This window comes from Haliotis rufescens, unplaced genomic scaffold, assembly GCF_023055435.1.
Source record: "Haliotis rufescens isolate VD_foot unplaced genomic scaffold, xgHalRufe1.0.p SCAF_22, whole genome shotgun sequence".
NCBI lineage: Eukaryota > Metazoa > Mollusca > Gastropoda > Lepetellida > Haliotidae > Haliotis > Haliotis rufescens.
In genome coordinates this window covers 8,100,143-8,123,001 of record NW_025963913.1, presented here as the reverse complement: position 1 = coordinate 8,123,001, position 22,859 = coordinate 8,100,143, and the positions used below count along the sequence as shown (strand labels likewise).

The window sequence follows — 22,859 nt, the reverse complement described above, 5'->3', positions numbered from 1 at the left end:
CAAATCGAATGACGGACACCCTGTCACGCCATCTCGTTTTCGCACGTCGGCTTTTGGAGCAATTGGGGTGGATTATCAATCTCCCCAAGAGCGAGTTAACCCCTTCTCAGAACTTGCTGTTCATCGGAGGTCGGTTCAACACGGTGTCCCATCGCCTCTTTGTCCCCCCAGACCGGTGGCACAAGATTCAGGCGATGATTGCCAAAGTCTTAGCGGTGCAACAGACTGTTCACTTTTGGGAACAGCTGTTAGGGCTACTTGTATCAGCCCAGGACTGCACCGAACGGGGTCGTCTCCAACTCCGCCCGCTGCAACGGTTTTTAATCCAGTTGTTAGCAACGGAGGTGAACAGTGCGACCGTCACCCTCCCGGATCGGCTTCGACCGCATCTGGAGTGGTGGACGGTCCCTTACAATGTCTTATCAGGAGTCTCTATGCGGCCCTACCGGGCCACGTTGACCCTGTATACAGACGCCTCTCTAGTGGGCTGGTGCGCCCATCTAGAGGGGGAGGTGAGCTCGGGGCTGTGGTGCGTAGACGAACTAGGTCTTCACATCAATTGTCTCTAGTTCAAGGCAGTGATCAACGCAGTCAATCACTGGAAGCATCGTCTTGTCGACGCCCGGCTCATGCTGGCGACCGACAACACGACGGTAGTGTCCTATGTGAACAAACTGGGGGGAACCCACAGTCACTCGCTACTCGATCTCACGTTCGAGTTTTACGCTCTGGTGGACAGTGTCCCGTGCCAGATACGCGCCCGTCACATCCCAGGTGTGCGGAACGTACTGGCCGATGCTCTATTGAGGCCTCAGGTTCCGAGCCCCACAGAGTGGATGCTGAACCCAGTAGTGTTTCAGTGGCTGTGCGAACGTTTGGGTTGTCCGATGGTCGACCTGTTTGCAACGCGGTTCAACAATCAACTCCCGTTGTTTGTATCACCAGTCGCGGACCCGAGGGCCATCGATCACGATGCTCTCGCGTTAGACTGGACAGGCTTGGACGCTTATGCTTACCCGCCGACAGCGTTGATACCACACATTCTAAGCCGGCTCCGAGGAGTTCGCTGTCGAATGTTATTGATCGCGCCCATGTGGCCGAACAGATCGTGGTACCCCGACTTGCTGACCCAGGTCACGCAGTCGCCACTTCCACTGCCTGTGAGACCGGATCTCTTGATCCACCCTCACACCCGTCAGTTTTATCCAAACGCAGGGAAGTTCAATCTGCACGCGTGGATGTTGTCACCGAGCGTCTGAGGAGTAAAGGTTTTTCTTGCCGGGCGTCTCGGGCATACGTTAGTATGCATCGTGATTCTACCCAGAAGGTGTATAATGCACGTTGGGTTATTTTCACGAAGTGGTGTTGTAAACATCACATTCATTCGCCAGATAAGGTATCTGTGCAGGATATTGCTCGTTTCATGTCTCACTTGCGAGAGACCCGGAAACTCTCCGGGGGTTCCATTGCCAACTATATCTCGTCCGTTGCTACGGTACGGGACGTTGCTATGGGTACCAGTCTCTCCAAAGAGCCGGTGATACGGGGTATTATCAAGGGTTTCAAACAGCACGATCTTAAGAAGGGCCGCCTTCGGGCACCAGCCTGGGATCTTTCCCTAGTGTTGCAATCACTTACGGAAGCTCCGTATGAACCCTTGCATAGTGCTTCGTTCCGGCATGTGACTTGGAAAACAGCATTTCTCCTCTCCTTTGCCACGGCGGCACGTGTATCCGAAATTCATGCACTCGATGTCGCCAAGGTACATAGGGGTGACGAAGGAGCGGTCCACCTGGGCCTGCTCAAGGGCTTCGTCGCCAGGAATCAGAGAGTCGGGCAAACGGAGAGAGAATTCGCTGTAAGATCACTCAAAGAAATCTTACATCCTGCTGATACTGAGATACGAGATCAGGGCGCTAGCGGCAACATTTGCCCTACACTCGAATATCTCTGTTCGCAGAATATTATGAGGTTGTTACTGGCGTTCTGACTCGGTTTTTGCCAATCATTACCTCAAACAGGTCGCTGATGCCGTCGTGGAGAGTGTGCACCGTCTTGGCCCGCGGATCGCGGCGCAAGCGGGCACCTAAGGGGTGTGCCCGGCGCAATTCCGAACTCCTCAGGCGTCAGACCTTGCACGGTGGTCAATCTGGGTCGACTCCAATGTTCCCACTGCCGTGGGTACAGGAGTTGGGGTCCCACAAACCAGCGCACTCACACCACAGGTGAGGGCGGCTTTTTGTGTGCTTTGTCCTTATTTGTATTTTGACAATTATGTATTTAATTGTCTGTCGTGTATCCCAACCTTGTGATGCATGCTTACAAATACTGGAATTAGGTCACGCGCCTAATGCATACTTTAAGTAGGCTTGCTCTGGGATATACGGTCTGAATGAAATTAATTTCCCTCTTTTCGACTGTTTAACCTGATCTAAGATTAAGCTCACGCGGATACAGTGTTCTCATCCGCTGCGGCGATGAAATACCTACCCAGTGGGGCCATTTGGAGTCACCAATCGTTTTGGCAATGACGATTGGGCCTTACGGTATGCGCTTGACAGTGCTTTGGTATTCCTATAGGGTAACGCCTAGCTAGGTGCATGCGCATCGAGTGCTTCCGCCTTGGTGTTTACTTCCGCTGGTCGGAAGGAACGCTAGCAGTCAGGATTCGGGTTGTAGGTGCTCCCCACCGCCTACTGTGGTAGTCAGCCTCGGTATAACAGTGGTAACGTATTACTTAATGTAATTTGTAGAATTTTCCTATTCGGAATATTCTATAAGTAATACGTTACCACTGGGCTGCTGCCCGCCCGTCCGTCCCCTGAGCACTTGCTCTCGCAAGAGACAAGAGCGAAGGGTGTCACATGGCAGCTAGGTGGCTACGCACGTGCTGCATGAGGTAATTGAGATCTCTGTGGTAGATTTCGCTATTTCCGAATAGGAAAATTCTACAAAATTTCGACAACGTATCAGACATGCATCACAGCTTGTACATGTATGGTCTAAGATTCATTTATTGACGTACTTCCCAAAATAATACTGTCAAGTCTCGTTAATCCTACAATCAGCTTTATCCGACACTAATGATGGGAACCGATTAAATCAGTGCTATTTAGACCTGATAATCCGACAGTCTCGCACTCCGGCCCCGACACATCTGATTTGCAACTAATTACCAAAATCACTCATTAATCAGTCTCGTTAATCCGACACAGTTATCAGCGTACTCAGTGGTCATGCTCTGCCCGTCAGCTTTGTGGCACCAGTTTCAAACTTGCGACTTCCATTCCATACTATGCTTTTTAAAGTATTTTGAATAAATCATAGTCTGTAACAGTTTTTTTCTGTTGAGCTTTAGAGGTTGCATGATTAGAAAACCTATTCAGCTAACAATGTAAAATAAAAATATGAATATTTCATTTTTATTTATTTATTACGTGTTTGTATTGTTATCTATCGTGTAGTTGTCCGATTTTCGATCACGATGTTGATACTACTTAATTTCGTTTATCCGACATACTCATTAGTCCGACATAATCATATGCAACCAACAATGTCGGATTAACAGGACTTGACTGTATTCTGATTTCAAACAGCTTAACTTTTTATGTGCACACTATGCATGCCTTAATTAGTTTTGATATATATATTTCTCCCCAACACAAAGACATTACCGTGAGCACATATAGAAATACCATGTCAACAAATCCATACTGAAGTACGCAAATTAATCACTGTCTGGTTATAAAAGTGTGAATTGTGCATCAGGACTTTTGTTTGTAAGCTATTTGATTAATTTTATTCAAGATTTCCTTTAATTTTATTCGGGTAAATTATGTGTGAATTGATCATTAGATCAAACAACTCACCGTTATTTACAGCAACCACGGTCAGATCACTGTTATTGATGCCTTGAAATGAACTTTAGATGACAGGGAATGAATACATATATCATAAATGCCATACTTTGACTTGTTAAAAGTCATATTTGTTGTAGTTTGACAGTTATTTCTCATCCCCTCGACGGTGACAGGGCAAATTGTTCCCTACACAAAAAAATAATCCGGCAATAGCCATCAGCCATCAGCTGTACAAAAGTGCTAAGGATATTATTATTTTAAATATGTATATTGAAAAGCTGCAACTAAAATAACAATTTTTTTTACTTATCCTGCATTATCCTTAATGCATTCACTGCTTACCTTACGACAACTAGAAGGACACCGCTGCGAAGGTCCTGGTTGAAGAAATAAAGTTGTTGTTCTAAAGTCCCAATCAGTGGCCTTCCGTCGCTGTCCTGTGACCTTGTTGACACCTAAGGTCATCTTCACATCACTGCTTGTCGCAGCACAGCTGGGACGTGTCCCAGAGGAGCTCTCCTTTTGGATTAATTTTAGACCTTCAGTTTTCGTCTACAGTCCTAAAATTGATCTGCGATGGTTGATGTATTCTTTCTCTATTACAGTCGTGCCTCGTTTATAAATACGGACACTTGCGTCATTTCACAATTCTTCCGTATAACTGAAACCAGCTTCTCACTGGAAGATTTACTTCCCTTCAATTATGCAACTCATGACAGATGACAGAGCAAACAGATACATTCACTCAATCTTTATTCATACACATTACGACTTGTCATGTCACACAACCAAAGATGTAATGCATCTTCCATCTTCTGGTGTTTTGCTCCACGGGATCGTGATAAGTCATTTGAATTTTCCGGGAGATTTAGCCACTTCTGTTGGTCTTTTAAAATGTCACCAATTGTCGATTTTCCTATGGTATATTCAAATTCAGTGCCATAATGCTTACTGATGGTTTCTAAACTTGCTGACGGGTGTTGACAAATTTCTCTTTTTTCGCGTGCTGTAACTACGTGTCGCTTACGTTTTGCTGGTTGACAGGCCATACTTACACAACTTTGACCTCCGACCTCCATAGACGCCATATTTATCGAAGGGGATTACATGTACAATAAACAAGCTCGTCTCAAACGTAACTCAGTGTCACTTGGTTAATTGACTTCGCACGAATCAAAGGATTACCACCAGCGGAAGGATTACCACCAGCGGAAGTGTATTGTCCGGATAAGTGAGACAATTTTGTGTGCATTTCAGTGTTTTGTGTATGAAAATGACCGTCAGGTTCAGGAAACTGAATTTCTGTATATACGGGTAAATTTATATAGTAATTATTTCGTTTTAAATGAAAATCGTCCGGGAACTGAGGTTTCCAGATATCTGAAGTCTGTATAAGCGGGGCACGACTGTATTTTCACCATGTTGTGTAGTTTTATGTGAATTAATTAGGCGTGAAAACACTCTTGTCTTTTTTCCCGCCACATATTTGTTGTTTGCCGCTATTTTGAATTATGTTACAATCGTTTTCCTGCCAAGGTAGTCATACTGTTTACAATTCTCAGCTACGTATGTATAACATATTCTTGTGTTCTTAAATACTACTAGCTTTGGCGTAACAGTGAGTTGCGTATACTCAAATTATTGTATACATTTTGAACTCGTTAAAAATATGGTTGCTGATAGATTAATATCAAATCTACGGTTTTCTTCCAGTCCCGCTTCATCAACAATTCTTTTATTGCGTACCTATGTTTGTGCGATTGCATTAATTGTCGTGGAAAAATCTTACCAAGATTATCATCCACATCAGTTGGCTTACACATATCCAGTCAATACCTTTGAGCTTTGTGTCTCAGTTTTCTGCGCCGAGCGCAGCACCTGACTACTACCCAAGCGCTCCTATTACGCAAGCGACGCAAGATCAGCTTAGCGCTGTTCCAACATATTCAGCATAGACCTGTGCCGAGCGCAGCCTCTGCGTGCCAATCAAGGTCTCTACAATGACGTTAGCCCAAAGGCTTACAGTGTACTCGGTTACGTAACCAGCACATGATCAGCTTAGCACATGTACCCGATTGATTAGCAGATAGGGCTGGGACGAGTCCAAATTTACTACCCGGGTACCCACACCCCTATTACCCAACCCTACCCGGGTACCCGCTGTTGGTGTCAAGAGATAGGTACAAAATGTCCGATTGGGAATAGTTTGACAGTAGCCCTGGCAGAATGTTTTTAGATACACGTATAAAACGATGTGGTCATGCATACACTGAAGTTGACTGAAGTTTTAGCTTTGTTCAAACGTAATTAAGTTAGAAGGAACGTGTTCATAGTCATGAAGAAATGCGAACATTAGAGACTTAAAATTGTCGTGTAACCATACAGTTATATAGAGAATTTTTGTCATTAAACAATATATCACGTGACTGACCATGGGTCCGGGTAGTCCTGTGGGTACCCGGGTCCTACTCAGTACCCACCCGACCCGGGTACCCGAGTTACCCGTCCCATCCCTAGTAGCAGACCATCTCGTGTCAGTAACGCCCTCCCCTGGTAACAGGGTAATTAAGAGGGACACCACGATGTCATTGGAGGAAGACTTCTCCAAATTCAGATTTGCTCCGTCATTTAAGCCACCTATATCGTCAATGTTTGCAGTGGATCAGAATCTATTAGAGGATAACCCTATCTGATTAGATCACTTCCAAACTATGGTGATTTTCCTACAGCGTCAGTTTGACCACAGGAAAATTCATCCTGAGACCGTTCTCACGGAGATTACCTTTACACCCAAGACTTTATAGTGTTTCCAACTGAGATTCTGGTTTAAAATCAACCTTGGTGATCTACTCCCCTGTTCAACGAACAGATCGCAGACACGCATGTCAAGTTCCCAAAACGCTTGAAAAGTCTAAGCAGGCTGGCAAGTCAGGAAATTATAAGCCTAGACACGTGTTTCTCAAGGAAGACCAGTATTCCCTTCCTGGGAAAGGGAGTGGCAGAGACAAGTCTCAAGGACGATTTCATACTTTTCGCACTATATCATGGTGTTCGTATACAGGTAGAGATAACCCCACCGTTGACCAGAGTTTGATTGGGAAAATCCAACATAGACATACTGTTGGTAAGAAGAGCTGTAGAGTTGGTTCACAACCCAGTCTTTACACCGGGGTTTTATCCTCACATCTGCCTGGTACCCATGAAAGACCCAGACAAGATGAGAATGATCCAAAGTCTCTCTGTGTTCAACGAACGTTTGATTCTTGATCAGTCTCGACTATCCATCCCAACCGTAGACTCTTCAGGTCCAGTTCATTGGGGTTCACTACCAATGGTAGTATTTCCCATTTGACATGTCAGTGACACTTATGGCTATTTACAGGAGTAATGAAGCCAATAACTGTATCTACACTTGACGAACACTTGGTTCGAGTCGTAGTCTTACCTCAATTTGTGGCGTCGAATGTCTTCGGAGTCTCTTTTTTCTGGTTTTCCCCGAATATACACCTGTTTGTGGACGTCCCCCTTCAGGGGTGGGGTCTTCACTAACAAGACCAGATAAGCTCAGGGCTATGGCCCGGCGCTCAGTGGAAGTGGCACATAAACAACTTGGAGTTGGAAGCTTTAATTCTGGCTATATCACATTGGCAGAATCAACTACAGTTAGCCCGACTCGCAATATCCACAGCACTGCGGTGTGGTGCCTGTGCAAACGGGGAACAACACACTCCCACTCTCTACTTCTACAGACATTCAGATTTTTTCCATCTAGTGGATCGGCTGTAACTACAGTTCATAGTTCAGCACATCCCCGGATGTAGAAACATACTGGCCGATACTTTATCACGTCCAGACAGGGTGGCTCTCACCGAGTGGAAATTTCTCACAGAAGCATTCGAGTTACTGCTTCAGGAATACAGGCAACCAAACATTGACTTGTTTATTACTTGCCTAGACCACCAACTCATGACGTATATCTCCCCGTTGCCGGATCCGCAGACTTGGGCGGTGGACGAGTTCAGTATCAGGAAGGGCTAAAAAACTTACACTTTTCTGCCACCACTTTTACTTCCCAAGGTGATACAGAGGATCAAGGAGACAAGGTATCTCGATCTCCCCTTTGGTCGCGCCCTGGTAACCGGCGAGAGGGTAGTTCGTCAAGCTCGGAAAAATCTAGCCGAAGACGATTCACTACCCCTCCCACAGTGGTCCAACCTACTCGTCCACCCTCACAGCAAATTGTCTCACCCAACGTCTGCACGCATGGTTCGTCTTTAAAAGGCGTTTAAGTGCAAAGGGTTATTTCGACACGGGCAGCAAAGCTATAGCTTTAGTTCATCGTTACTCTCCCAGAGACTATACGATGACAAGTGGGGATCACTTGAGACTTTTTACAGGGAAAAAAAGAATCAAGACCCTACGATTGCGTCACAATTCCTAGAGGAATTCCTCCTACTTTTGCGTACCCAAAGACACTTGGAAGGTAGCACCATTACTCTGTAATTGGCTGCAATGAGTGTTGGCCGTTCTGGAAAATCACAATGTTATTAAGGTCACGGAACTACAGGCCATATTATGCTCATTCAGGCTTGAGGATCAGAAGGCCAAGTTCCGCCAACCTGATTGGGACTTGAACGTGGTACTTCGAGGTTTGCGAGGGCCCCCTTCGAGCCCCTCAATGCATCCTCATTTTATGACCACACCAAGGAAACAATGGTTTCTCTTGGCATTAGCAATGGCGGTACGGGTGAGCGAACTACATGTGATCGACTCAACCCGGATCCGTTTTGAGCATGGGACGCACGGAGCGGAACATCTTGGCTTATGCTGAGATTTTATTGCTAAAATCTACTACCAGGCCAACCCGACGGTTCCTTCACCATCCCACCAATATCGACTATTGTGGGAATCGTACATGGTGAAGTTCTTCTGGGCTCGGTGCGAGCAGTTTCGAGTTTTCATTCGCTGCTCCAAGACTAGGCATGGTTCGAGGAAGCGGTCCTTGATACCCATATTTACTTCGTCCACGACCGAAGTTAGTCACATAGTAGCAAACACCATACCTCTATCGTTACGCGCAGTAATCCTTCAGGCCTACGAGATCGCCAAACGGAACTCGCCGAGAGCGAATTACCCTCAAGATCTCAGGGTGTCAGCCTTACCAGTGCTCAACACAGCAGTTGTGGTTTTGGAACAATCACGGAAGGATATTTCTGGAGATTCGACACAGATTTTCGTTAGTCATAACCTTCGCGTTGGTGCTCTCGAGGATGTCGAAGACGTGCGAAGTTTGGCCCTCTGGTTGTTACCCTGCAGGTTGCCAACCCCTGAAGCAAATAATGAACTCGCCCTATACAGAGCCAGTCAACTTCCATGTGCAGTCACTCAGTCGCCGCCAGTGGAAGAATATTAGACAATCTTGTTTGTCAGCGACGGCTCTATTCCAAGTAGGTAAAGAATTAGCTGATTAGCTATTATTTTCTTTATTACTAAGCGTGTATAGGGAATTTCTCTTTAATTCCTATGTTCAATCTTTTTGATTTTTGAACAACCCTACCGTAATGGCGTTTTTTTCTGAACTTTTCCGCTTCACAGTTTATCGACCAACTGGTGTCGTATTGCAGGGTGTGAATTATTGAGGTTTCTGTATTCTGAAGGTTTACCCACCCCCAAACCATCTGATACAGATGCATTAAGGAGTAATGCAGGATAAGTAAAAAAATTAATAAAATCTAAATATTATTTACATTTGTATACTTATCCTGCATTACTACGTTTAAGGCCCACCCATCGCAAGACTTGCCTCCCCACTTTGGCTTCAGAAACCTCAAAAGTATGTTTTTCTAAGAGCTTGGGCGACAGGCAGTGATGTGAAGATGACCTTAGGTGTCATCAAGGTCACTGGACAGCGACGGAAGGCCACTGCTTGGGACTTTATAACAACAACTTTATTTCTTCACCCAGGACCTTCGCAGCGGTGTCCTTCTAGTTGTCATAAGGTAAGCAGTGAATGCATTAAGGAGTAATGCAGGATAAGTAAACAAATGTAAAAAATATTTAGATTTTACTAGGATATTTGAAGATATTATTCCTGATAAGATAATAGTTTCAAGTACAATTCTACCGATCATTGCATCAAAATTATATATTTAGGTAATTTTAAACCGAATCGTTGGTAGATTGTGAGAAAACATGTGTACAGCTGGATTGCTGTTTCCGGCTTAGTTTACGAGAAAATACACATGATAATCTTTATCTCTGCATCTTAAACAATGCCTTGGGGAGCAGGAAATACAACTTAAATGGTAAATCGTCTCGTCTGGTTAAGTTTTATCTCAAATTTCAAATCTGTTTTGACCCATGTTTGTTATCACCTGTTCGTTTACCTGACTTCGCTGAAGAGATTAGATGTAATTTTTTTCTTCACATAATGCTCAAAAGATTCCAAAAAAACTGAATACCCTAGAAGGAGGTGTGCGTTATGCAACAGACATACAACAAAGAAAAAAGTTATATTATTGTTACTCCTGATTCTGAAAAATTATCTGGCGTTCTATTTACACCACCTAAGTTTGCAACAAATAATGTTCTCACATGTGATTAGTCAAAGTCACTTTGTGTGAAGTAGACTTCCCAGAATAAATGAAACAGGAAGTGATGTTATTAAATGTAATTGATGTAACTTTGTTGTAAGGTCAGAAGAGCACAGGACTTTCTGTTTCACAGTTCTGTACTGCATGGAGTCTGATGTTGTAAAGTTAAAATTATTCATGATATATACTACTAACAAAAAATAAGGGAACTGATAAAATGATACTGAAGGAGTAATGACAATAAATTATTTTCCAGTGTGTAGATCAATATCTGGTATGGTAGCCCTTGGTATTGTCTGCCATTCCGCCTGAAGAGCTACTCCAAGCTGGGCCACATTGGCGGGTGCTAGGTCTTTGGCATACACTCTTGGCTTGAGAACATCTTATAAATGCTTTATTGGGGACATGTCAGGGGGCTCAAAGAGCCAGTCCAATGTCTGAATGGGGGCGGTCAGGTAGCCTTGTGGTTAAAGTGTTCGCTCGTCACGCGGAAGACCCGGGTTCGATTCCCGACATGGGTACAATGTGTGAAGCCCATTTCTGGTGTCCCCCGCCGTGATATTGCTAGAATAATGCTAAAAGCGGCGTAAAACCATACTCACTCACTCACTCAATGTCTGAATGCCTTCATATCGGAGAAAAATGTTTTAGTGTACCAGTAGTTTGGTTTGAAGCCAAATGTCATTAATTTTAAACATTTAATATGTTGCTTCTCGTGCTTCCTTACTGACTGTCACCTGTCTTGTGTTCAGCTTCGGCAACTTTTGATGAGATGTGGGAAGCTGCAGTACCTGGACCTGTCCTACACACCCATCTCGGATGCAGCATTCAAAGGGTATCTATAGCTACTAACAACCCTCCACTAAGCCAGATGTATGTCTATCGTTTTGGTGCCTGAGCATTGATTTTTATGAACTTTCCCTTCGTTAGGATAGGAGCAAAAGAGTAATTCTGAGTGTTCAGTAGCCAGTGTGTTCAACCTGTAGCTCCTGATCAAGTCTTGGTATACATTCCAGCATCTTTACGAGGCAAGGTTGTTAAATGACTGTAATAGTCCAGTTTCCACACTTACTGAACTAGGCTGGAATTTCTAGGCTCGATTGTATTGCCACCAGTGGCTATTACGAGTTATGTTCTTTCTATGTCCTTCCTATTGACCAATAAGATTCTACCTCTCATATCACTTGCATTTGCTTCAAATAAAGTGGTGTCGTCCAGTGAAGACGATCTAATCGATAATCAAGATCTATATTGTAATAAAATGGCCCATCAAATCATGTGAGCACCTTGACTAAAACCATGAAAAGATTTGGCAAACACCTGTTGATGCTAAAATCTCAGTACACATTCAAATGAAATCTGCATGGCAGTTTACTAACCGGATGTCGATTTCCTTACGCCATTTTGATTAGTCCAGCCAAAATATAACAAAATAATTTCAGCCTAGTTCGGCAAGGGTGGAAACTGGACTGTTATAGTCAGTTAACTCCCTTGCCTTGGGAAGATGACATTCCTGAAAATGTATTCTGATTACACAGTGATTTCTTAGACAAAATATTAGGTAATGAAATGCCGGAATGTGTGTTTGATCCTGGGACAATAAAGGTTGCACATTTAATTCCTCTTGACCATTCCTTTTGAAATGACTGAGGTTATAACCTGGGATATCGTTAACCGAATCACCACCTGAGAAAGGATTCAAAGGACTAAAGGTGAAGGTCTTGCTTTTCCCTAGTTATTGAACAAGAACACTGTGTGCTTAAGAAATGTTATGTTTTTCAACTTATCCCTCCAAACAGCAAGGGATATTCAGCCTTGCTTCGATTGTAAAATAGTGTAGAACAAAGTAGCCACGTTCTCCTGAACACACTCTCCAACCACCTTGCTCCCAGCATGCTCCTAAGTTACTCGTCATCTTTTCCTTCATCTACCAAAGTGACTGGAAATGTTACATGGGTGTTTGTTACCATGTTAACAGTGTTCTTTTGTGTTTCAAGATTAATTCATTAAACTCAAACTTTCCTCTTCTTAATATAGGCCGCTTATCACAACCACTTAAAAGCCACTCTTTTTGTACTTGATGAATAACAAGTAGTGAGCTTAAGTGCCATGGCTCTGTAATTTTTATCTCTTGCCTTCAGGTATGTTTGGGTCGAGTAAAATGTGTTTACTGTCATTATGATTCAGCCTCTCTGAAGGGTGCTGTCCTCAGCTGAGACATTTGGACTTGACAGGATGTGTGAACATAACGAATATCTCCCTCCAGCGACTGTCCCAGGCCATGACCTGCCCAGCTTGTGACACACTGGACATACAGCATATCTCAAATACACAAGTACCAACTGGAACTCTGCCTTACTCAGAGATGAGGAAGTGGCTTATCTGTGATGCAATGCTAGATGACTTCTTCGAGCAAACTCAAAAGTGTTCTTCAGATTCGTGCTGTGGTATGGAGAAGCCCAAGACTTTTGAGCCCAGGCTGTCGTCTGTCCGAGTTTCGCAAGCCACCCTCACTCATTGCAGTAGCACTGACATCAGACAATTAGTGCATCAAGTCAGACAGCATTTTGTTAGCAATAAGAGCCAAAACAGCAGTGTTTGTGACATATGTGAGAACAGCTCCGGTCTACAGTACCTGAGTCTGTCAGGCTGCTACCAGATTACAGACGCTGGGCTCAGGTAGGCATCTCCCATTTCTTGTATGGAATTTGACAATTGCCGTGGCTAGGTTTTGCTCAGTGAATGTCTTGCAAGTTAACTGGAAGTCCTGGGGACTGTCAAAGTACATCAAGTTGTCCAGAGTAGAAAACCAGCAGGATGCCTATAATTAAAGAAAAGTGCATGTAATGCTTATGTGTCTGTAACAAGCCAACATTTTAACACACCAATAGTTTGAACTTTTCATTACAACCATTTCAGCATTTGGTATGTGTTTTCCCAAGAGGAATTGATGTCATTTATCCTGAAGAGCTCATAACTTTATTATTGAGGTATCTAGGGGCTTTTAAATGTTTGATTCTTTCATTTTGATGTCTCAATTGAAACTACAGCAGCTTTTTGTTTATAAACAGAGCATTATCTGAAGAGAAGTGTGTGCGGGCGCTTGCTTTCCTGGATTTATCGGGATGTATGGACATTCGTGCTAGTGGCCTGTCTGACATAGTCAGTGCATGCCAGCACCTTGATCATGCCCAACTTTTCTATTGTGACAATATCGCTGATGACCCTTTTGCCAAGTCAGCCAGTGGATGCCAAAACCTGGGATGTTCTTCTCGCTACTGCTGTCGTTTTGGTGATTGAAGAAGGTACTTGCTGTTTTATTGTCATTAATATTGCTATATTTATGTTGTAGTAGAATACTTCTTAAACACAGACCCTGTTAATGCTAAATCCAAGTGTACCACATGCGCATACCACAGGCAGAGGGCTATGCTGTACCTGACTTAGTGCAAGTACCATATACTCTCACAAATCCTGTGTCCACCTGGCACTGGTTCCGGTCATATTTTTATCTGCCGGACAGATGAGCCGGCAATGTACCAAAATACCGGACATTTGTTATTTTTGTCAGTCATTAATAAATTCAATAAAATACAACACAAAACATACGGACTTGTTTATTAAAGTTTATGTTTCTTTCTACGAAAGATCTTCGTAGCTTGTTTGACAGTATTGTTGACGTCTGCGTGTAGATTCAACAGCATCACGTTGTTTGTCCGTTGTTAGGAAAGACGATTGCGACTGGCAGAGTGTATCCTGTTTTGCAAACTGAATCCACGTTCAGCATCAACGCTTCTAACTGGGATAGCAAGTGCTATCGAGCGCAGAGTGGAAAAGTCGGGATAAATATCTGAAAGTTCAGAAATCACTGTCTTGCAACTTTGTTCGAACGAGTCGGCTCCTATGTTGTTGACCGCCATCTTGAAAGGTGTGAAGTCCTGCTGCGCCCGGATGCGATTGATGACGTCATTTTCAGCTGGACCAATCGGGAGGCAGAATTTGTCCAGTAATTTCTCGAGGGATTCCCTTCCGTGAGCTGTCAGTTCCTCTTGCGTTTTGGGAAATCGATTTGGGTTGAGCACTTTGTCCAGACAAGTAACGATATCAAGTGAGTCAACCGGAAATCTTTTTCTCAGAGAGTTACAGAGTTCCTCGATAAACCCACAACGGGTTTTCACAAACGCACCGATAGATCGCGGGTCCCCATATGTGACCTGAATTCCACGAAATTCCCTGTTGTTCAGATTATCCAAGAAATGCTGTTCATTTTCACCTGCGGTGTTTTCTAGACTGGTAAGGGCGTCAATCGTAGAATTCACAATTGGCATAATCATGCCCATGTTGATATTGTCTCTCTGAAAAAGAGTAACAATTTTGTCCATTGTCCAGATTTCACTGCTTTGACCGCCCGTCCCACGGAAAGCCAACGAACACTGCACGGATGTTTTAAACTTGAAAAGTCCGAATATTCAAGGACCTCTGAAAGTTCTCGCAATCTGTTGTATCGCGTCGCTGAATATTCAAACAGTTTGTAGATATCATTCAATGTCCTTCTATATTCCGCTACGACCTTCGAAATCTTCGCTGTATCGGCTGAAGCAAGTGCGACACGATGGGCTATGCAATGGACGTGCACAAGATATGAATTATGATCCTGCAACCTCTTCCCAACCCCTGAGTGTTTCCCGGTCATAACAGACGCACCATCCGATCCTAGACTGACCACTTTTTCCAAAGGAATGTTCCATTGAGGCAAAATTTCTAGAATTTTTTCCATGATACCTTCGGCTGTTCCACTATGAACTGAAAAATTTCCTAAAAACACTGTTTCTGCCTTTACGTCGTTAACGATTTTCACAAACAATATAAGTTTTTTTTCAACCGTGATATTAACAGGCTCATCGATAATGAGTCCAATAAACTTGCTTTTTTCAAGTTTAGATTTTAAATTTTCTTTAGTACTCTCAACAAGTGCATTCTCCATCGCGTCTATTGAGTCCGAATGAGTGTACGTTTCTCCCTGTAAATGTTCACATCCGTTCCGCTGCTGCAGTTCTATTAGTTTAGAAAACTTGGAGGTAGCAACATTTTCTTGAGACATGAATAAAACTGTGTTTAACATTGCTGTTAATTTCTCGTCAGATTTGTCTGCTGCCACCTCCATATGCGCTGCCATTGCATTTTTGTGATACATCGTTGTAACGGCCTGATGATGAGAGGCGCCGTCTCTATGATCTTTCAAAGCAGATTTCTTGAGATTAATACAACCTTTAGTGAAACGGTTAATTTTTTACTTATCCTGCATTACTCCTTAATGCATTCACTGCTTACTTACGACAACTAGAAGGACAGCGCTGCGAAGGTCCTGGGTGAAGAAATAAAGTTGTTGTTCTCAAGTCCCAATCAGTGGCCTTCCGTCGCTGTCCTGTGACCTTGATGACACCTAAGGTCATCTTCACATCACTGCTTGTCGCAGCACAGCTAGGACGTGTCCAAGCGGAGCTCTCCTTTTGGATTAATTTTACACCTTCAGTTTGTCTACAATCTTAAAAATTGATCTGCGATGGGTGATGTATTCTTTTCATATTACTTTCACCATGTTGTGTAGTTTTATGTGAATTAATTAGGCGTGAAAAGACTCTTGTCTTTTTTCCTGCCAAAATATTGTTGTTCGCCGCCATTTTGAATTGTGTTACAATCGTTTGCCTGCCAAGGTAGTCATATTGTTTACAATTCTCAGCTACGTATGTATAACATATTCTTATGTTTTTAAATACTACTAGCTTTGGCGTAACAGTGAGTTGCGTATACTAAAATTATTGTATACTTTTTCAACTCGTTAAAAATATGGTTGCTGATAGATTAATATCAAATCTACGGCTTTCTTCCAGTCCCGCTTCATCAACAATTCTTTTATTGCGTACCTATGTTTATGCGATTAAATAGTTTTTTGTTGGTATTTTTGGTTTAACATTGAGTTGCGTATATGAACTTTGTATACTCTTGCAACTCGTAGTTTTTGCCGATAGATTATTGTTCAATTCTATGGCATTCTTCCAGTACCGCCTCATCAACAATGGCGTAATTGTGTAACTTATGATTGAGCGTGGTACTAATTGTCGTGGAAAAAACCTTACAAAGATTATCATCCACGTTGGTTGGTTTGCGCGCGGATGTGCTCTCCAATCTCTAAATGTAAATAGCCTTGGTTTACATTGAATTGCGTATATAAAAATATTGTATACCCTTGCAATTCGTATTTTTGCCGATAGATTACTGTTCAATTCTACGGCATTCTTTCAGTACCATTTCTTCAATGGGTTAATTGCGTAACTTATGTTTGCGTGGTGTACATGTTGTCGTGGAATAATCGCCCAAAGCTCTTTATCCACGGTCAATCTCTAATCCAACGAGTTTACTATATAAAAGCAGATTACTCACAATCATATTTTGCAGTTATTCCGTCGTGAGACGAGAGGAATGTCACTATCGCAGAATAGCGAATGACATATGGTTCTGTCATTACCCCCCAACCGTTATTATCGGCAGGTATTATGACGCCTGTGATTGCAGAAGTACACCATCCACAGAAATCAACAATACCGGAGGATTTTGTGAGTATCGTAACTGCTCCTATTTTTTCAGCCGCCGGACACTTCCAGATACATGTATGATAATCTGTGACGTCGGCGACAGCACCAGCACCAGCGTATCGAGATGCTATGATGGGAGTAGATTAGACGCAAGCCTTGATCCAGTCAATACTTTTGAGCTTAGTGTCTGATTTATCTGCGCCGAGCGCAGCACTTGACTACAACCCAAGCACTTCTATTAGGCAAGCGGCGCACGATCAGCTTAGCGCTGTTCCAACATATCCAGCTTAGACCTGCGCCGAGCGCAGCGTCTGACTGATACCCAAGCGCTCCTATCACGCAAGTGACGCACAATCAGTCTAGCGCTGTTCAAACATATGCAGCATAGACTTGCGCCGAGCGCAGCGTCTGACTGCTACCCAAAGCGCTCCTATTACGCAAACGTCGCACGATCAGCTTAGCGCTGTTCCAACATTCCAGACCTGCGCTGAGCGCAGCGTCTGCGTACCAATCAAGGTCTCTACAATGACGTTAGCCCAAGGCTTACAGTGTACTCGGTTACGTAACCGGCACATGATCAGCTTAGCACATGATCAGCTTAGCACATGTACCCGATTGGGAAGCACACCATCTCGTGTCAGTAACGCCTTCCCCTGATAACAGGGTAAATAAGAGGGACACCACGAGGTCATTAGAGGAAGACTTCTCCAAAACTCACATTTGCTCCGTGATTTAAGCGACCAATATCGTCAATGTTTGCAGTGGATCAGAATCTATTAGAGGATAACCCTATCTGATTAGATCACTTCCAAACTTTTCCTACAGCGTCAGTTTGACCACAGGAAAATTCATCTTGAGACCGTTCTGACGGAGATTACCGTTACACCCAAGACTTTATAGCGTTTCCAACTGAGATACTGGTTTCAAGGGCAGTCTATTACTTCAACCTTGGTCATCTACTCCCCTGTTCAACGAACAGATCGCAGACACGCACGTCAAGTTCCCAAAACGCTTGGAAAGTCCAAGCGGGCTGGCAAGTCAGGGAATTATAAGCCTAGACGCGCGTTTCTCAGGGAAGACCAGCATTCCCTTACTGCGAAAGGGAGTGGCAGAGACAAGTCTCAAGGACGATTTCGTACTTATCGCACTATATCATGGTGTCCGTATAAGGGTAGAGATAACCCCACCGTTGACCAGAGTTTGATTGGGAAAATCCAACATAGACATACTGTTGGTAAGAAGAGCTGTAGAGTGGGTTCACAACCCAGTCTTTACTCCGGGGTTTTATCCTCACACGTACCTGGTACTCATGAAGGACCCAGACAAGATGAGAATGATCCACAATCTCTGTGTTCAACGAACGTTTGATTCTTCATCAGTCTCGACTATCCATCCCAACCGTAGACTTTTCAGGTCCAGTTCATTGGGGTTCACTACCAATGGTAGTATTTCCCATTTGACATGTCAGTGACACTTATGGCTATTTACAGGAGTAATGAAGCCAATAACTATCTACACGTGACGAACACTTGGTTCGAGTCCTAGATGGAGGGCGCTCTACTGTATCATCCACACATGTCAATAACTGGGATAGACAATCAACGAGGCGAAGTCGGGAGTATTCTCCTTCCTATTGACTTCAGTTCATAGGAGACCTGTTTAAGACAGACCAGGATATCCTATCTGTACCGAGGGACAGATGGCACAAGTTTCTACTTCTTTTGTCATCTACTCTACACCAACCACACACACTTCGCCAGTGGCAAGTGTTGCTAGGGTTAATCACCTCGGCACAGGAGTTAACTAGCATGGGCCGCTTACAACTGCGACCAATTAATTTTTTTCCTGAACCCTTACATCAGGAGTCAGGATCCACTCAAGGCCATCACTCTACCGACTAAGCTAGAGCCTTGCCTCAATTTGTGGCGCTGAATGTCTGCGGAGTCTGTTTATTCGGGTTTTCCCCGAATACACACCTGTTTGTGGACGTCCCCTTTCAGGGGTGGAGTCTTCACTTACAAGACCAGATAAGCTCAGGGCTATGGCCCGGCGCACAATGGAAGTGGCACATAAACAACTTGGAGTTGGAAGCTTTAATTCTGGCTATATCACATTGGCAGAATCAACTACAGTTAGCCCGACTCGCAATATCCACAGACAACAGCACTGCGGTGTGGTGCCTGTGCAATCGGGGAACAACACACTCCCACTCTCCACTTCTAAGGACATTCAGATTTCTTCCATTTAGTGGATCGGCTGTGACTAAGGTTCATAGTTCAGCACATCCCCGGATGTAGAAACATACTGGCCGATACTTTATCACGTCCAGACAGGGTGGCTCTCACCGAGTGGAAATTTCTCACAGAAGCATTCGAGTTCCTGCTTCAGGAATTCAGGCAACCAAACATTGACTTGTTTATTACTTGCCTAGGCCACCAACTCATGACGTATATCTCCCCGTTGCCGGATCCGCAGACTTGGGCGGTGGACGAGTTCAGTATCACTTGGGAAGGGCAAAGAACTAACACTCTTCTGCCACCACTTTTACTTCCCAAGGTGCTACAGGGGATCAAGGCGACAAGGTATCTCGATCTCTCCTTTGGTCGCACCCTGGTAACCGGCGAGAGGGTAGTTCGTCAAGCTCGAAAAAATCTAAAACGATTCACTTCCCCTCTCACAGTGGTCCAACCTACTCATCCACCCTCAGCAGAAAATTGCCTCACCCAACGTCTGCACGCATGGTTCGTCTTTAAAAGGCGTTTAAGTGCGAAGGGTTATTTCGACACGGGCAGCAAAGCTATAGCTTTAGTTCATCGTTACTCTCCCAGAGACGACGATGACAAGTGGGGATCACTTGAGACTTTTTACAGGGAAGAAAAGAATCAAGACCCTACGATTGCGTCACAATTCCTAGAGGAATACCTCCTACATTGCGTACCCAAAAACACTTGGAAGGTAGCACATTACTACGTAATTGGCTGCAATTATCTTAGTGTTGGCCGTTTCCGGAAAATCACAGTGTGATTAAGGTCACGGAACTACAGGCCATATTATGCTCATTCAGGTTTGAGGATCAGAAGGCCAAGTTCCAGCCACCTGATTGGGACTTGAACGTGGTACTTCGAGGTTTGCGAGGGCCCCCTTCGAGCCCCTCATTGCATCCTCATTTTCAAGCTCCTTCCCAGCACGTGACACCTTCGTTACACTCTCGGTATAGTATAGAGAGCTCCGCGAACGTGCTATCGCTGTGAGGAGCTTGGACATCACCAAGGAAACAATGGTTTCTCTTGGCATTAGCAATGGCGGTACGGGTGAGCGAACTACATGTGATCGACTCAACCCGGATCCGTTTTGAGCATGGGACGCACGGAACGGGACATCAAGGGTTATGCTGGGATTTTATTGCTAAAATCTACTACCAGGCCAACCCGGCCGTTCCTTCACCATCCCATCGATATCGACTATTGTGGGAATCGTACATGGTGAAGTTCTTCTGGGCTCGGTGCGAGCAGTTTCGAGTTTTCATTCGACGCTCCAAGACTAGGCATGGTTCGTCCACGACAGAAGTTAGTCGCATAATCGCAAACACCATATCTCTATGGTTACGCGCAGTAATCCTTCAGGCCTACGAGATCATCAAACGGAACTCGCCGAGAGCGAATTACCCTCAAGATCTCAAGGTGTCAGCCTTACCAGGGCTCAACACAGCAATTGTGGTTTTGGAATAATCACGGAAGGTATTTCTGGAGATTCGACACATATTTTCGTTAGTCATAACCTTCGCGTTGGTGCTCTCGAGGATGTCGAAGACGTTCGAAGTTTGGCCCTCTGGTTGTTATCCTGCAGGTTGCCAACCCCTGACGCAAATAATGAATTCGCCCTATACAGAGCCAGTCAACTTCCATGTGCAGTCACTCAGTCGCCACCAGTGGAAGAATATTAGACAATCTTGTTTGTCAGCGACGGCTCTATTCCAAGTAGGTAAAGAATTAGCTGAATAGCTATTATTTTCTTTATTACTAAGCGTGTATAGGGAATTTCTCTTTAATTCCTATGTTCAATCTTTTTGATTTTTGAACAACCCTACCGTAATGGCGTTTTTGTCGGAACTTTTCCGCTTCACGGTTTAGCAACCAACTGGTGTCGTATTGCAGGGTGTGAATTATTGAGGTTTCTGTATTCTGAAGGTTTACCCACCTCCAAACCGTCCGATACAGATGCATTAAGGAGTAATGCAGGATAAGTAAAAAATTTAGTAAAATCTAAATATTTTTTACATTTGTATACTTATCCTGCATTACTACGCTTAAGGCCCACCCGTCGTTAGACTTGCCTCCCCACTTTGGCTTCAGAAACCTCAAAAGTATGTTTTTCTAAGAGCTTGGGCGACAGGCAGTGATGTGAAGATGACCTTAGGTGTCATCAAGGTCACAGGACAGCGACGGAAGGCCACTGATTGGGACTTGAGAACAACAACTTTATTTCTTCACCCAGGACCTTCGCAGCGCTGTCCTTCTAGTTGTCGTAAGTAAGCAGTGAATGCATTAAGGAGTAATGCAGGATAAGTATACAAATGTAAAAAATATTTAGATTTTACTATGATTTATTTGCTGCCTCGCAGATTCGGCAAAACATTATGATTTTGTCGCCCTCCTCCTCAAAACGTAGCCACTTGAATTCATTCGACCACTCCGAATTAAACTTTCGCAGTACAGATTTCTTTTTCTTTTTCGAGTCTGGTTGGCTAGGCATTGTGTCCGAAGATTTCGAGGTCGAGGGAGTTGGCATGTTTGATTCAATACATTCGCTCGCGTCAGCCGCATGTTTCCGTTTCAGATTAGCATTAGACGTCTCCCCCCCCAAAGAAAGTGGAAAGATTCGTCTCCTTGCCTTTGACATGTTTAATCTCGTGCCACGAGGTGTCAGAGATCACGTGATTACCAACGTCATCTATCAAGACAATATTATCTAATCAGAGCGAAGCACGTTAATTGGTGCGGGATAGTCATGCTATTATAAGTTGGGGGTTTCCCTGGAATGCGAGACAGACACTTGCGTTTCTGTGTTTGATGAATAAAGCCTATCAATTTATATGACAAATTTGTTAGGCAAGTAACTGTTGACATGATCATATCTTAAAAAAAAAATGTTTTATCGGACATGGTAGCCGACAATGTTCATATTTATCGGTTTGTTGGTATTTTTATCAGTAAAAAGCCGGTAATTACTGGAGAAAGGAAACACTGCCTGGCTTTGTTTATGGATCTCAATGACAGACTGCCGGACTTCAAGACTTTGCCAACCTCGGGACCACAGGGGGATCATCTCATGCATTAGACCAAACATTGGATTTACTTACAAACGACACTGGCTGCTCAAGATTGTTATAGGGGGTACAAGTTAAACTTCAACCAGCTTCCAGCACTCTTGTAACTCAGTCCGTAGGGTGCTGTTAGCGGCTGTTACACTCTGCCAAGCAGGCACTTCTAGTCAGTTGAACTGTTCATACATTGAAGGGATTAGACACCACCAGTGATTTCTTCCTGGTACCTTACAAAGACGGTTAAAGCTGGTGGAAGGACTTTACATACCAGACAAGTTAAACTTCCTACCAGACTATCTCTCCCTGAAAAAAAAAATCATGCATGCGGAATGGTCCCTCAATTCCGATGTATTCAGTTGGATCCCCATGATGTGGGATCTCCTCACCAACTGCCTCAACAACAGGCCCGCTTATGCATTTTCCCCTTAGTCTCTCCAAGACAGAGTACTACAGCAGATAGAGGACACAGATTGCGTAATTGTACTAATAT

At 44.0% G+C, this 22,859-nt stretch overlaps 1 protein-coding gene across 1 annotated transcript in view; it reads left to right on the top strand.

The window, feature by feature from the left end:
* The window catches only part of LOC124116967 (F-box/LRR-repeat protein 5-like), a 79,595-nt gene that overhangs the window by 31,349 nt on the left and 25,387 nt on the right, over positions 1-22,859 (top strand). Inside the window, exons 7-9 of the mRNA XM_046478627.1 lie at positions 11,206-11,288; positions 12,641-13,132; positions 13,525-13,758. Of these exons, the coding sequence (XP_046334583.1) occupies positions 11,206-11,288; positions 12,641-13,132; positions 13,525-13,753 (804 nt within the window). The 3' untranslated portion in view covers positions 13,754-13,758. The remainder of the gene's footprint in view (positions 1-11,205; positions 11,289-12,640; positions 13,133-13,524; positions 13,759-22,859) is intronic.